This window comes from Heterocephalus glaber, unplaced genomic scaffold (assembly GCF_053883595.1).
Source record: "Heterocephalus glaber isolate CG9 unplaced genomic scaffold, H.glaber_assembly_v1.0 deba00001572, whole genome shotgun sequence".
Taxonomy (NCBI): domain Eukaryota; kingdom Metazoa; phylum Chordata; class Mammalia; order Rodentia; family Bathyergidae; genus Heterocephalus; species Heterocephalus glaber.
The window spans coordinates 13,994,312-14,010,538 of NW_028258357.1; the positions used below are offsets into that span (position 1 = coordinate 13,994,312).

The 16,227-nt window shown below is 37.1% G+C and overlaps 1 protein-coding gene across 1 annotated transcript in view; it reads right to left on the minus strand.

The window, feature by feature from the left end:
• Nucleotides 1-16,227, minus strand: part of Ntn4 (netrin 4) — a 118,637-nt gene that overhangs the window by 47,847 nt on the left and 54,563 nt on the right. The window contains exon 4 of the mRNA XM_004844920.3: nucleotides 1,422-1,548. Coding sequence (XP_004844977.1) covers nucleotides 1,422-1,548 — 127 coding nt within the window. The remainder of the gene's footprint in view (nucleotides 1-1,421; nucleotides 1,549-16,227) is intronic.

Consider the following 16,227-nt stretch of genomic DNA (forward strand, 5'->3'; position numbering starts at 1 on the left):
AAGGAAAGCCACAGTTGCCAGGCATTATTTGAAAATGACAATTTATATCGCAGATATGAGCCCGAATTCACACTCACTCTTGAGCTTGGAAAGAAACTTCTGGTGGACTTGGCAAAGTGACTTGACAGGTACTTTGATTTATCTGTCATGAAATACTGTTCTCAGCTGTGGTTCTTCTAGCGATGATAAGGCAGTCTGCTATAAATGCCTCAGTGTTCTTAGAGAAGAGGCCTGCTGTGTTTCTATGTAACAATTTCTCAATGTCGTTTCTCAGATCATGTCAGTAGTCCAAGGAGCACAGCTCTGAATTCTACGTGTGTTTAGATATGCAGTGGGTTTCTGAGGAAAGGACCAGAATGGCACTTGAGAAATTTAGGAGAAATTCTTCAGATTCTATTGATGAGTGATTTAAAATAAGAACCCAGACTCTTTTATCAGAGTCAACTGTATTTGAAAATATGTGTGCTATTGTTTTTCATTGTTTCCTTGATGTGTTGGGATATTTTGACCTGATTCGTATCTCTAAAAAGCATATTATAAGATAATTAAATTTATGCTTAGGGGAAATCCTTTACATTTCCTACAAACAAAATGAATCAATAATGATTCCTTAGGTATAGGAAGAGACTTCTCACAACATTACTCACCATATTTGCCTTTAAATCTTTGTAAAATCGAGTTTTTGAGTATAAACACCATAATGGGCAGGCATAATTCTCTGAACACAACATTACAAAGATCAGAGGTTCATGTTCTCATATTTTTCCTCTCCTACCTAATTTTCCACCTCAAACCCAAAGTTAGTCCTAGTAAAACAATCTCATTCTTGACTTACTAGTTTTATTTCAAATTTGATCTGTCATTTTAAGTGTCATAAACGAAAAGCAGGCATTATGATATAATGGAAACAAATATCTAATTTGGTGTCAGAAGCCTTTGGACCAAGTCCCAAATCTTTCATTTACTAACTTTGGCAAGCCACTTAATCTTACCAAGCCTCAGTTTCCTGATCTCTAAAATGGGATTAACACCACCTGCTTTACTGGGTTGTTTTGAGAACTGAACTCAAAATAGCTATATTCATGACTATAGTTCCATAACTGTACACTGTAATCCTCAGTTGCTCTTGTGTCTACTCACGCTTGCATTATATCAGATTCTCCAGTTGGGTGCGTAGAGCCTGCAAAGCCTCCAAGCAAAGAGGCAACACAGTCCTGGCAAATCCATCCTATTGGCAACCTTGCTAACAGCAATTGTTTCCAATGGTTGAAGACACTCTGGGCAGTGATTCCGGCTATGCGTGTAGGTTTACGTGTCTGTTACCCACCACTTTATGTTGGGTTTCTAGCATCAACAAGGGGTCCACACTTAAGGCTTACTCTACCAAGAAGGCTTTGGAGCGTCGTGGGCTTGTTACTTACTTCTGCACTCCTTAGGGGTCCCCGTTCTGCCATCCGCTGCCTCCCAGGGTCGGTCGTTGTACAGCGGTGCACAGTGCTGACAGTGGCTGCCCACTGTGTTGTGCTTACACATACACTTCCCGTGGACCTGCAAACAACAGCAGGAAAGAGCATGGGTACACGAGGCCAGAGAAGCACATTGTTCCCACAATCGCGTCGTGTCGGCTGGCTTCAGCCACAGACCTTCATTCCTTTTCCTAAAGACATTAGCTGTCAAGAAGAGACTTCTTTAGCCTTGTGATTAATTCAAGAGACTGAGTAATATTTTTCTTGGCGATGGGACGTACAACCCTAATGAGGGAGTCTGAGGTATGTGTGGTACGGGCTAAGCATTTAAGTAAGATTTTAAGGCCTTTATGTTCATTCTTCATACAAAAACAATACATTTTCACTACAGGAAACTTAGAAATCCATAATATTACAAAGCAATATCTAGTCTTGGAGTATACATTTCTAGGACCTTAAAAATGTAATTATATTTAATACTTTTTCTCACAAAATATATTGAGAATATTCTTCCATTTCATTAAATATTCTTGTATAACACACATTTAAGGCTCTCTTGTATGATGTGCTATTCATTGTGATGTACTATTCATTTAATCAATTACTTGTTTTATGTTAGGCTTGTAAATACTTTTATATATTATATTCAATGTTATAATGAATATCCCTATAGGCATGTATTTTATTTCCTTTGTATGTGCTCTCAAGAGGTAAAACTGAAGGACCAAAGTACATATATTGTTAAAGCTTTGAATGCACTTTGTCATAATACCTGGGCATTTTCTTTTGTCTCTATATTTGAGTACCTGAAGGTTTATTTCAAAGAAAGGAATACATTAGTAGAATTCTCAGGGATTTGAGTATTTAATTTTTTTGTATTATTTCACTGATAATTTATAAAAATTGTTTGGATCATTTGAACTATCTCATAGTAACTGAATTACCAAGGATTCAGTTATTCAGATGTGTTTCTTGACAGTGATAACAGCACTGTAAATATGAAATCTTTGCAAAGCAGCTCAGAATGGGGTTCACAATTGTGGAGTCAGGAGGTTTTATTTTTCCTTGGCAATGTTAAAGGCAACTCAGTATAAAGGTAACAAATTATATCAAGCAGTCAACAGATATTTAATGAGCATCAGTGAGGGCCAGTCACTATGTGAGACTATGTTTGGTATACAAAGCATTACTGCCTTGAAGAAGGATACAGTGTAGTTAGAGAGAAAAGATTTACTTAGGAAAACATAACAGAAGAGATAAATACATGCCTAAAAACCAAAATAATGCTGGCATTCACAGGATGCAGACATCCTTGTGGTTGGTGGGTGGGGGAGTAGGGGAGAGGGTTGGGGTGTGAGCCAGTCCCTGACTGGTGAGACCTGGTGAGCAGCGTTTGTGGCGTGGAAGAAGCTTTCCAGGAAGAGGAAGCAAAGTGAACCAAGGTAGAAGGAGACTCTGTGAGAAAAGTTGATTTCAATGCATCTAAAATATTTTGCAACAAAAAAGGAGCTACTGAAAATGACATGGACTTAGGCCAATTCAAAATGAGTCCCTAGAGTAAAGTTCTGCAAACCTGGAAAGAGCCACACAAATACTCTGATAAATTACTGCTTGCCTTAAGACAACACTTGAGAGAATTGTCATGGCATCCAGGACCCCATTTCTTTGCATACTTTCCAAGCATATACATCTCTCATTCCATGGGAAGGGGCACTCTGGAAATGGTATATGCATTATTCAAGTGAGCTTTGGGACTGGTGTGGGTGTTATGCTCACATAATGTTCAAATGAAAAAATTATACACAGGGCTTTGAGGCTGTTTGTGAATGGACCAATGATGCCTAAGAGTTATAATCTGGAAAATGTAATGAGTAATGTTTTGGTGGCCATCTCGCTAAATTTCATTTCAGTGTATTATAATATAATGTTCTCATACTTAATGAAAACAAGAGCAATCTTCTCTAATTCACATGGATTAGGGAGAACATGGATTTTTTAAAAAGGGATGGGACTGGATCATTGGAGTAGGTTGATGTTGCAAAAATCTTTGTTAAACTTCTTTATAGAAATTCAACTAATATTAAAGGTTTATTAGTTTCATGGAGTGCCCAAGTATGTGTTGTTATAGTAATCTATCTTCTTGGGTTCCTCTTTATGACAATCCCTGATATAAACTTTATATATGGAAGTTCCATGGAGTTATGAAGGTTCTTTACACACCTCCATTCATACATCTGGTCAGGGTCTAAAGATAAATCTGCACTTAAACTTGGAGAAGTGAAGGAATTCATGTTCTTCTGCTCTATAAGAGTGAGGTGTTTTCATCCTAGCTCCTAGACATTTGATTTTTCCAATGCATCCATGTATATGAACTGTATCAAGTAGAAATACTTCAGTCTTACTGTTTTTATTAAATCTTTTTCTATTCAGCACTTTCTCTCATAAAAACATAGAAACCTATACCAAATAACACCTACATGGTAAATTTCTTTAAAACTCTCAGTAAAGGCAGAGGAGGTGAGCTGCTCCCAGCACCCAGGAGGAGGCTTCCAGGCCACTGTACCACCCCCTCCAGTGCAGAGGAGGTGACTGCACCCTCACCCCCCCCCCAACTGAAAGGAGAAGACATGTAAACAAGTCTCAAAACTGGACTTCCAGATCACCTAGGGCAACCCCAAAGGGAAATGAGATGGAACACTCTGATACTCTACCGTTTGAACTCCCTGAACTGGCAACAAAAGAGGATATGGAAAAAATGAAATTAGAAATAATTTCTTAGATAACAGCAGAGATTGTGCCTATAGTGAAAGACATGATTAATAAATCTAGAGAGGACACAGATTAAAAAATAGAGGAACTGAGGAACATGATGGAATCCCAACATAGGAAACAAATGGAATCCATAAAACAGATGCAAACAGATTTCCAGGAGATTAAAAACTCCATTGAAAGTTTATACAGCAGAATGAGCCAATGTGAGGACAGAATTTCAGATTTAGAAGATAAGATTGCAATTAGTAACCAGGAAAAGAAAAATTGCTTTAAAATTATAAGGGACCATGAGAAATCAATCCAGCAGCTGCTAGATGATGCAAAGAAGAATAACATAAGACTGATTGGAGTCAATGAAGAAAACAGGAGAGAGTGCAGATGACATAAAAAACTCTTCACAGAAGTGATAGCAGAAAACTTCCCAAGCAGGGGAAAAGAACTTGGCATACAGGTAAGTGAGGCATATAGGACTCCAACTAGCTGTGATAAAAAAAAAATCTACACATAGGCATATAATAGTTAAAATTCCAGAAACCCAACAGAAGAATAAAATTCTACAAGCAGTTAGAGAAAAGAAACAAATCACATACAAAGGAAAGCCCATCAGAATCACAGCAGACTTCTCAATGCAAACCCTCAAGGCAAGAAGAGCTTGGAGTGATGTATTTCAAGCCCTAAAGGAAAACAGCCTCCAACCCAGATTGATGTACCCTGCAAAACTATCTTGCAAAATTGATGGAGAAATAAGATACTTTCATGGCAAAGAGCACCTCAGGAACTTCATGAATACAAACCAGCACTCCAAACAATTTTAGACAGTATCCTAGGAAAAGACAACGAGGATCAAAACCCCAGGAAGCCCAGCAGAATGAATCTGTCGGGCAGGACAAGAAATTGAATGCAAAGGGGGAGAATCCAACAAACAGAAAAATTCATGACAATGATAAGTCAATATGTATAAGTTATAACCATCAATGTTAATGGTCTCAATTCACCAATAAAAGAAATAGACTGGCAGAATGGGTCAAGAAGCAAGATCCAACAATATGCTGCATACAAGAAACACATTTAATTAAAAAACAAACTCATAGACTGAAAGTTAAAGGGTGGAAAACAATACTCCATGTGACAGGAACCCGAAAAAAAAGCAGGAGTAGCTATCCTCTTTGTAGATCAAGTGGATTTCAAACAAAATCTGAAATGCTCTGGTCCCAAGAATTTCAGATAAGGGACAGTCAACCTGTATGTACAAATCTATTGTGAACATGTGTTTTCATTCCTCTTAAGTAAAAACTGAAGAACAGAACTGTTGGTTCTTAACAGAGAAATTTCTATATTGTTTTCCAAAATGGTTTTATCATTTTACATTCACATTAGCAGTATTAGAAAGTTCTAACTGCTTCACACCTAAGCTGACATTTGTTCTTTTAAAACTTTTAACTTCATCTCCCTAATGAGTGTATAATTCAATCTTGTTATTGTACTGATTAGTATTTTTCTGATTCTAGTGTTGCACACCTTTCCTTGTGCTGTACTGGCTATTTATAATCTTCTCGTGTCTACTTTTTAATTGGGTTGTCTATTAATGAGCTGTAAGTGTTCTTTATATATTCTGACCATAGGTTATATGTATTATAAGTTTGGTCTGTTTAAGGACTACTTTTCATTTTCTTAACGATGTTATTTAAAGTTCTAAATTTTGATGGAATCTCATTATCAATTTTTTTCTTTTATACATCATGTTTTTTGTATCCTAGGAAATTCTTGTCTAACCTAAACTCATAAACATTTTCCCTTATAATTTCTTCTTAAAGTGTTACAGTTTTAGTCTTTCATATTTAGGTTCATAGATCCTTTCAAGTTATTTTTAGTATGGAAATAAAGGGTTGAGGTTAATTTTTTACATATGGATGCCAGGTGTTCTAGTACCATTTGCTGAAAGCACTATCTTTTCCTCTGCTCTGAGTTGAGTTTATGTTCTATAAAATGTTAATGTTAAATAATCTTTCAAAACTCAGTGGACCATATCTGTGTGGTTCTATTTCTAGATTCTCTGTTTTATTCCAATGGTCTATATGTCTTTCCTTACCCCAACACTGCCTTGATTATTGTAGCTTTAGAGGAAGTCTTAAAATTAGGTAATAAATGTCTTCCAACACTGAAAAAAAACCTCTCAGTAAAAACTAATGATTCTTTGCTCTATCTTGTAGTACTAGGGACTGACTTCAAATACAATGAAGGCTTTGGGGAAAAAAATGACTGTAGGAAAAATCACCCCAGTCTAAAGAGTTTAGTAAAATAAAGGCTGGAGAAGTAGCACAATGAAAAGTAGCAAGAATAGCAATTTTGCAATTGTTTAAATCCCACATGTCAAAGACAAAAAACCAAGCAAAACATACATAACAAATACATAAGTAATCTGGTAGAATTAGGGTCAGAGTTTCTAGAATACTAACCCTCCTCCAGCACTTTTGTTGAAGGGATTCTATGGAGGACTATCCAAGGAAGGCATCAGGGAAATCATTAAGGAATAAAAGTAAATGTGTTTGAGAACAAGGTTATTAAGCGTTAGCCATATGAAACTAAGTGTAGTCCCTGAGGCTGAGTCTTGAAGTGTATACAAGATTTTCTGCAGGTGGGGCTAGGGATTTAGCTCAGTGGTTCTGCCACCTGCCTTGCAAGTGCAAGGGGCCAAGTTTGATCCCTGGTACCAGAAAAGATTTTCTTCAGGGAGTAAAGACAAAGAGATAAGAACCCCAAAGGAATGTTCAAGGAACACCAGTGAGGAAGGTTCAGTCCAGGTCATGAATATAGTAAACATTAAAAAGGCTGAAATTTATCCTATAGATAACGCAGATCCATTGAGATTTTTGAGTATGGAGGCGGTTGAAAGGCACACTTTCTGCTCTTCCCTTTAAAGAAAAATCCTTTCTACTTCCCTCCTTTCTTGCCTATTGGATTTTTCCTTCTCCTTCCTCTTTCTGTGTTTCTCCTCCACACCCATCTCTGCCCACTCCCAGCCTATGCCTTCCAATAGCCAGGAGCACACACATCTTCTGATAACATTCAGAATTTTAAAAGGATGTTAATTATTATTTATTGCTCATTTGCATCCTTTCTTCTTTTTAGCAAACATTTATTGATGTGGGGAAGAATGGCTAGTTTCATTTAGAGGAACGGAACCATCATCATAGGTTCCACTGATCAGGTTTGGCCCAGGACCGACCTATAATTTCACCCAACTTATAGATTCATTCTGTTGCACCAATCCTAGGTCTCAGGAGGCCACAGACATGTCAGGCAGCCTCTTCAAATATTCACATGTATCACAACATAATGTGGGACAGGTCAGTTCCTTCTGGAATAAGGACTTCAGAGCCTTTCCTTGTTCCCACATGCCAAGGATTGAGGTGAACCCCCCAGGGTCTAAAAGATGCTAGCCCAGCAAATATTTCTGCACACAGAAAAACTCAAGGAGCTGTCATTTTGAGAATTACCTAAAATAGCTATAAATCATTACCGAGGCAGATTAAAACAAGAAATCCTTCCTCAGCGATACAACTGTTGCTGTTCAAGCTTCAAAGATCACCCACTATTTGATGCTCGTGAAAAATGTGCAAGTGAAACTAGGTCTTCATTGGAAAAAAAAAACAGAACAGGAAACTTTAATAACAAGTTCAACATAGCTCTTGTGTGGTAGGTAAAGAGCAGGAAAATGGGATTATGTACAGAGGGTCAGCTGAAGGAAAGCGCAGACTCCTGTCTGATTGGAAAATGAGACATTTAGCTAACATCAAAACTACAACTCCTAATTACCCCAAAAGTATTTTAGATATTCTCCGAGTTTCAAGCACCTCTTTGCAAATGCTCAAAATACTTTTCTCTTTTGATGTCAAAAATTTTCATGTTCACATCTAATTGAGTTTATTTGCTACCAGTATTAACTCACCAGTCACTTTTAGCATATTTATCTTACCGAAAGGAACTCACACAAACTTTCAATGAGCAAATTGAGAATTACTGGAACACTATATTCATTAAAAGCTGCCCACTTTTGTCACAAATATTATATATTGAAGCCAAATAAATATGAAAGACTATAATTTCTTCATATTTGAAGCTATAGACATAAGAATTTAAGCGGGGCACAAAATTAGGAAATCATTACCTTTCAGATTCACTGTTGAACAGTATATAGCTCTTGCCTAGAAAAGTTTTTATTTTTAAAATTCTAAAAAATTGTTGTATTGTGTAGTAGAATTTGGCCCTAGCAGAAGGTTTTAGAATCTGGTCACTGACTGTGTTAGGAATATGGGATGGGCAAGCGTTTATCAAAATGTTGTAGGATATTTCAATATGAGATGGAAGATGGGCTTAGACAACCCTTCGAGTCCTTTTAGTCTTATGGGTCTATGATTTAAAGCCTACTTCTTTCTATCACAGATATTGGTAGACTGTAGGCAATTATCCATAACCCTTTCTGAGCTACCGGAGAAGACTTCAAAAACAGATAGCTGGGTTGTCTTTCCACCTCGCCAATGCAGAATGTCTCCAGAATCACGGGAAATCATATAAGAGATAGCCTCAAGATTATTTTTCTTTCTTACCCAATGTGGCACAAGTGGAAAGGTAAATAAACATTAACAGTCTCTGTAGATGGACTTTTTTTTTTTTTTTTTTGTACTGGGAATCGAACTCTGGTAAATCCCTGGCCCTGTAGATGGACTTTTATTTGTCTATACGGGTATTGGCTATAATTAAACTAAAATAAATTCTACTCTTTACTTCTCTTTCTGCTTTCTTCCTTCTCTACTTCATGTCTCCCTTTGCTTGTGGCTAGCATAACCTTAGGCTAACTATTATTCTAGTTCCTCCTTCAAATAAAGATGTACTTTGTCATCCAGCGATGATGTACTCCACAGAGGATCACAATAATGGAATTCCAAAGCAAGACATCAAGAGGGTTAATGTTTTGGAGGACTCATATTAACTCAATTCTTTTAAGAATGTCTGATAAAATTTGCTTCACAATTGCTTTCTGAGAATGAAGGGAACAACTGTTTGATGCTCTTGTTCAGGTCCTATTGAAAATGATAATAAAAGTTTATAAAAGAATTGATTAATTTTGTGGCTTAGTATTTAGAAATTCTTGAATTTCATAACTGAGTAATTTCCTTGTGCTATTATGTGGTCGTTGTTTATATATGTGATTTTATTCCCATTACCCTGCAAAGCTGAATTCCAATGGAAGATGAATATTCTCTCAGAACATCACTGAAACTTGAAAAATGTTTGTGAAAAGAGGATACAAACAGTGCTTAGTGTATGAGCTAGGAAAAATGCCCACTTAAAGGCAGCTGCAGCAATTCATAGGCCTCTATTTAGCTATAACAAATGATTTAGAGAGAGGAACAATGGCATGCGGCAATTTAAGACCTAATGTGAAGGCAAAAACTGATTAATTTCTAAAGAGATAGTATGTCCCTTTTAGAGAAAAGGATTAACTTTTAAAAGAATGAACTTCTTATGCATGAAACGAAATAAATTCTAATAACAGCCCAGCCTGTTAGAACCTGCTCTTCTTATGCAGGACAAAAACATGCACAACAATACTACACGTAACCTTTGAATAGAAAGCATTGTGAGGAAAACATGCCTTTTCATTAACGAGTAAAATATGCCTTTTTCCCATTAAAGGTTGCATGTTTTAATTTAGCAGAGGAAGTGGAAGCTCTGTGGTGAAGAGGAAGCATAATAATTGAGTTTGATGCAAAAGGAGGCTCGAAGCTCACTGTCAGAATGGGCAACATGAGTGAAGGCTGAGCGTTCCAAATCCTTGCCCAATAATATAGGTAGCAAGAATGCACGCACAACTGGAAAGCTCTGTGGTTTGTTCTTTAGTCTCTTTTTGAATGCTGGAGCAAACAGCTCTGCTCAGAAAGGATGGACATTAAAATAAGGATACTTATAGGGCAAGGGCAAATACAATTCCAGAATGAAAACTGGCCAGTGTGAAACTCTTCCACCCAGCCAGCAGGGAGTCTGAAATTCTCCCTGTAGAGATTCATTCTTTTAGTTCTTAAGGTGTCTCAGGTTCAGGGGCTGCCTGCAAAAATACATTTAGCCTCATGAGGGGCAAAAATCCACACCAGCAGGCAGAATAACCTTCTGTCCTCAATCATGCACCTGGACTCAGGTGGCCTGGAAGGAAAGGGACTTACTGGTGGAGGGGAAGGGAATATTTTAAGGGGAGAGAGAAGGATCCGGAGACAAACTGTGCCAAGACCCTGCTCTGACTGACAGATGTGGAGAAAAGCACGGATGGAGCCAATGCAAATTTCCTAAGAAAGTTGAGCATTTATACTCCGTGGGGATCAAATTCCATACGATATACCTCTCTCTCTCCTAGACTGTAAACACTCGCAGGGAAGAAACTAGATTCAATTTCTTTTAGTCCCCACACTGGCATATAGTAGCCTTTCAATAAATATGTGTTATTTTTTTCATTCAGCTGATATATATTTAATGGGGCATTGAGAACTGAAGTTACTGAGCTCGGTCTCATTTTAAAAACTGCCAAGAAATCTGAATGCTAGTTCTGCATTTCAAGTGGGAATGAGATCCTTTCAACTGTCTGTCACCTTCATCTTTGTCCAGGTGCTTCCTGTAAAGGTGCACCTCTGTAAGTCCAAAATCCTGCATCTGTCCTGGAGATGATGATCAGCAATAACAATAATAACAGTAACCAATCTTGTAAAGCATTTAAGATATACCAGGCACAGTTCTGGGCCTGGTATAAATATTAGCTCATTTGCTTTACACAAAAACTCATGAAGGTAGGTATAATTATTATGCTCATTTTCATAAATGGGTAAACCAGGACCCAAACATATAAGTACCTTGCCCAGAGGAAGGAGTGGAGCTACTTGAATTCTAGCAGTCTGACTCCAGGGTCCTCAAATTAATCACTAAACTACTATGCTTTTATAAGGCCCTGGAGAGTAGCTTTTGAGGAATCCACATTAACCAAGTCTCTTTGGGGCAATACTTCTATGAAATCAGTGTACCCCAATTCAGTTTGCTATTTAGGAGCTCTTCAGGGCAAAGCCTGGTTTGCACTTTTGAAGATAAACACAGGAAGATTACCCCAAATTTCCCACAAGTGGCATGAGCAAGTTCAGCTGACGTAAGGGTAGAGAATGCTTTTAGATATTCATTGGATCGATGTGAAACCTTTCTAGTTGTGCATTGAAAATTCTGATGCCTCCTCGGGACCTTCCAGGTCACTGGAAGCATGAACAAGTCCTTGTGAGAAATGCCACTGAATAAATTTACAAGCAAAGATGACAACAGGAAGGTAAATGGGCTCTAACTGAAGATTTTCTCATTGTGGATAGAACCTCCTTTAGTTACTTCCAGTTCTCATCAGATAGGATTTGGTAAGGATTGTAATACCGTGTAGGGCGATGCCTTTCATAGTCAGCTTTCTTTTAGGTTATGGAGAATAATAAATGAGATCGATATAGTCATGGTACAGCTGAGAGGCCACCCCTAGGGACAAATGACAAACAAACTTCTGAGCCCTTAACCTGTTACTCATCAAAAGCGTGATTTGTGTTTTCTCTTAAGGTAGCCAGGAACTTAAAAGTGGTTTTTGTTAAAAGCCATGACTCTTTACTTGGGCCTACAAATGTCCAATAGGTGAGTACAGGTAGAGCAAAGCTTGACCTTCATTTTGTGAAAGGCTGGGTCCAGTCCTTCTGGACTCTGTGTACAGGGACCTTAGTCATTTGGGGAATGTCTGTCTATTATTCCCCAATCTACCCAGCCTATGTCACTGCCCTTTGAGACTGAGAACCCCTACAGCCAGAAGTCTCCATTCCCTAAACCTCTGGTCACCCTGGATTCCAGCAGAGCCTCATGACTGATATTGCGATTCCCATGCCATACAGTCCCCTCTCATGGGAACTGAGTTGCCCGCATGTCACAAGGATCCGATTGGAACCACGAAACCAGGACTGAGATCACTGATCATGATCAATGAACCCTGGCCCACCTGGGCTAACGCTTAAAAGCCAGCTTCCAGCTTTCGTGGGTGGGCCAATCTGACCCCTGGATTAGAGTGTGTTCCCTCTAGCTACACAAGCTGGGGTCTTTTCGTGTCTTCTTTCTCCCAATTACAGCTTTTTCTGTAAATGCATGCTTTAGTTTTAATTTCCATTTCTACTAAAGTAAGTGCCCATGCTAGCCGGTGACATTACTGCTGTGCAAACCTGATGATTCTGGTAAATTTTTAGATTAAGATGCCTGGCTTATTTCCATTTTTTTCCATGTACAAAAGTTCGAATTTCCAGAAATTTCATTTATTTATTCAAGTGAAAGTTTATCTGTGTCTTTGTGCATGCTATTTACTATAAAAAAACAGGAAATGATGGGGTACTTAGAAGTACACACACACACACACACACACACACACACACAATTTCCAAATGCTACCACATCTGTGTACTGCAAAATGTGGGCACTGATTCCAAGACTGCTTAAAGTTGTGGATCAGCCCAGCTTTGTTTTACAGGACTACAGCTAGAACAAAGAACTAAATCAAGTTTTATGGTTTGTCTTTCAACATACAATGTGTCCACTTTCGTAAATTTGGATGATTAGCTAAAACAAAGCAAAATGAAAGAAAAAGTGAAAATAGCTCCCCAAATCCAACCCAGCCTTCTTCAGAAAGGAAGGCAAAAACTGCTCTATGGTAGAGGCAAGCATAACTTGGGCCTTTCAAATAAATTGCAGAACATTTTGAGTTTAATTTTTCTTTTTCAGTACTGAAGATCAAACCCAGGACTTTGTCATGCCAAGCAATGCTCTACCACTGAGCTACATCCCTAACTCTCAACATATTGTTTATAAAATAAACCCATTTACAAATCCAACTGAAAAAAACATTTTTAAAAGCCAAATTAAAGAAGGTTTTAAAGTATTCCCATTGTTCTACAATGAACTTTTGACTCAGTAGCATATTTTTGTTTTGCTAGTTAACAGTGAAGTTTAAATGTTGGATTCTTTAGTAACTTTTAAGAAGAATCTTTTCTTACCTGGAGAAATTACTTCCTAGAACAAAAAAAAAGTCTCTCTTTCTTTGTATAAGCCTAAGGATAGGGACTACTTTCATTTATAAAGATGGTAAGAGGTTCAAATATAGCATTTGTTTAGGAAATTTTTCTACTAGAATGACCTTTCTTTGCATATTTCCCTAACAAATCGTATTTCTAGTACTGGAAAAAATTGCAAAAAACCTCTGAAATTCCCCTTCACTCCCATGAAAGATAATCAAATATTCCACCTAGCACATTCTCTTGGGCTATCTCTGCCTTTAATTATCGAGCTATTTTACAATTCTGTACCATATAGAAAACCCATAATAACACAATAATTCTTGGCCATAATACAAATCAATTGTGTAATAAAGATAATGAATCATATCCCTTAATTTTGACCTGTTTTGCATCTATTTGCAAATATACCTAAGCATTCATTTGCCTACATATGGGTGGTTCTTTGAATTTTCCTTTAAACTGGTTGTGATGTCTTACTGGCCCTTTGTGAATTAGTTCAATACATCTCTGATACATTTTCATTTTGTATCTGGGTGAAAGGCATGAGTTTTCCTATAAAAAATTTATCTTTTCACATTGCCATAATTACTCTCCACATACAAAATCAAGATTTCATACTTGAAGATTTACTTTTAAAAACAAAATCTCAACATATTTAATACAGATGAAGTTTTGAATGTCTTATATTTTCACAAGATTCTATTAGCTTCCTCTTTTCAGTATTTCAGTACTTTATCTTCCTTCTGGGTACTGTAACAAATGTTTCTGCCCTAAAGATGCAAATAGCATGAACTAAAAACTGTAATGCTCAGAAGGCTTATGAAGGTGACATTTACATAAGATCATACTATTACCAGCTTAGGAGCTTTTTTTCTATCATTACTTAATTGCATAGGGCTATCTTTTATTTGTTCTTTGTTTGTAATAAAAATAAAAATTATTTCTGACTTCTAGGCTTTAAAAAATGATTTCTGTCTAATAGATAATTTATTTGACTAGGCCCTACAAGTGAATTGAGCAGGTGTGCATGAATAACTTGGCTTCAGATTTGCATCCCTACAGTGTTAGTACAGTAAAGCACTGTGATTTCAGTGTGTGTAAGGCTTTATTGCTTTAGAATATCAATGGGCTCTTTTTCTCCTCTGTAACAGCCACAGTTCCGTCAACTGCAAATACAGAGCGAAGGAAGACAGACAAATATCACAGATTTTTACTGAAGTTCTTGTCCACAGCAAGTTTTGAGTTTCCTCTAACAGAATATAAGAAACTGCCTCAGTAGACAGCGAACTAATGTGAAATTTCTTTCACCCCAAACTGCTGCCCTGTCACTAAGTTCATTTCTGCGGACAGCTGCTACAGGACCATTCAATATGCTCCATCTCTGCTCTTCATTTGATCTCAGTTAAGGGCGACTTTCAGAGTCTTACTTTGCACTTCAATTTTATACTTTGGCTTTTCCAAGGCCACACAACAAATCATGGGTAGAACAGGGAACAGAATTCTCAAAAGACTCTTAAAATATTAGAAACTCCATCTGAGAATCATTGGGGGGGGTTATTTTCCCTTCTCACAAACACCTAAAATAACTTCTTATAATCTCAATTTTAATTTCTTAGTACCTATTTAATTTTAATAATTTAGAAAGAAATTGCAAAGGTGGAATTAGCAATGTATAGTTTCTAATGTGCTGTTAAAAGCCTTAATGTGATATTAACCAAGAACCTGGGAAACTGGGTGAAAGTAAGATGAATAGAACCCATTTTGTAAGCAACTTATCTATTAAGCACGGTTTGACATGAGAGTGAAGGAAGGTTTTTGTAGGGTCTTGTTCAATGTCTTTTAGGATTTAGATGAGTTTTTATAATTAGTTGGGGGCCAGGTAAATTCTATTAGAAATGCTGTGGGGATTATTAAGTACTTTTCACCCCATTGACATTCATTTGCTCAATGTGTTCACATAGCTTTTGCTTATTTTAAAGGAAAATTCCTTGTCACAGACTACTTTGCATTCTGTTAGAAGGGTTTTTAAGATTCATTCTAGCTCACATTTCCCACTGTTTTCCTTCTTTCTTGACAGCTCTGTTTGACTGTCACTCAGTGTTCTATACAGTGCAGAGGGTGTTACAAAAGTTGACTTGTTTAAGATAAATGAGCCCCTGATTGTAGTACAAGAAGCCAGTTACTAGGGCATATTTTCTTCCATGGTTTTTTTTGCCCTTTGAATTAATTCATTCAGATGCTTCTCTTCATATTGAAAATTGCTTGTTTCTAGGTAATTGTAAAAGACTCTTCATTTCTGAGTATGCTCATATGAAAGACCAAGATGGAAATAACTGACTTATTAATGTTATGCATGTTTACAATTCTATCAGAACAGCTAGCCACCAAGAAATCATGATCATCTGTATATGTCTAGGATCAACAGCCACAGGTACTAAAAGCATTGGTTTTCTTCAAACCCATCCATCTAAAGATACTGAGTTTTTTTTGTTGGTCTAAAAAAAAGTCAATTTAATGACTGGGACTTGAAAAGAAATATTATCATTCTGCAAAATTCCTATATACCCATTTATATATTTTTTATTTTGTCTTCTTTTTTTAGCTATATAAAATGTTTCTTACTGAGATAACATTCACATGAAATTCATCCCTGAAATCTTTTAAGTGTACAATTCGGTGGTTTTCACTATTTTCAGTGCCATATGGTCCTTAACAATAACTCTAGAGCATTTCATCACCCCAAAAATCAACTTCATGACCATTAGGGAGTCAGTCCCTGTTTCCCCTGAGTCTCAGTACCTGGCAGCCACCAGCCTATTTTTGTCTGTATGGGTTTGCCTATTCGAGACATTGCACATAAAGGGAATAAT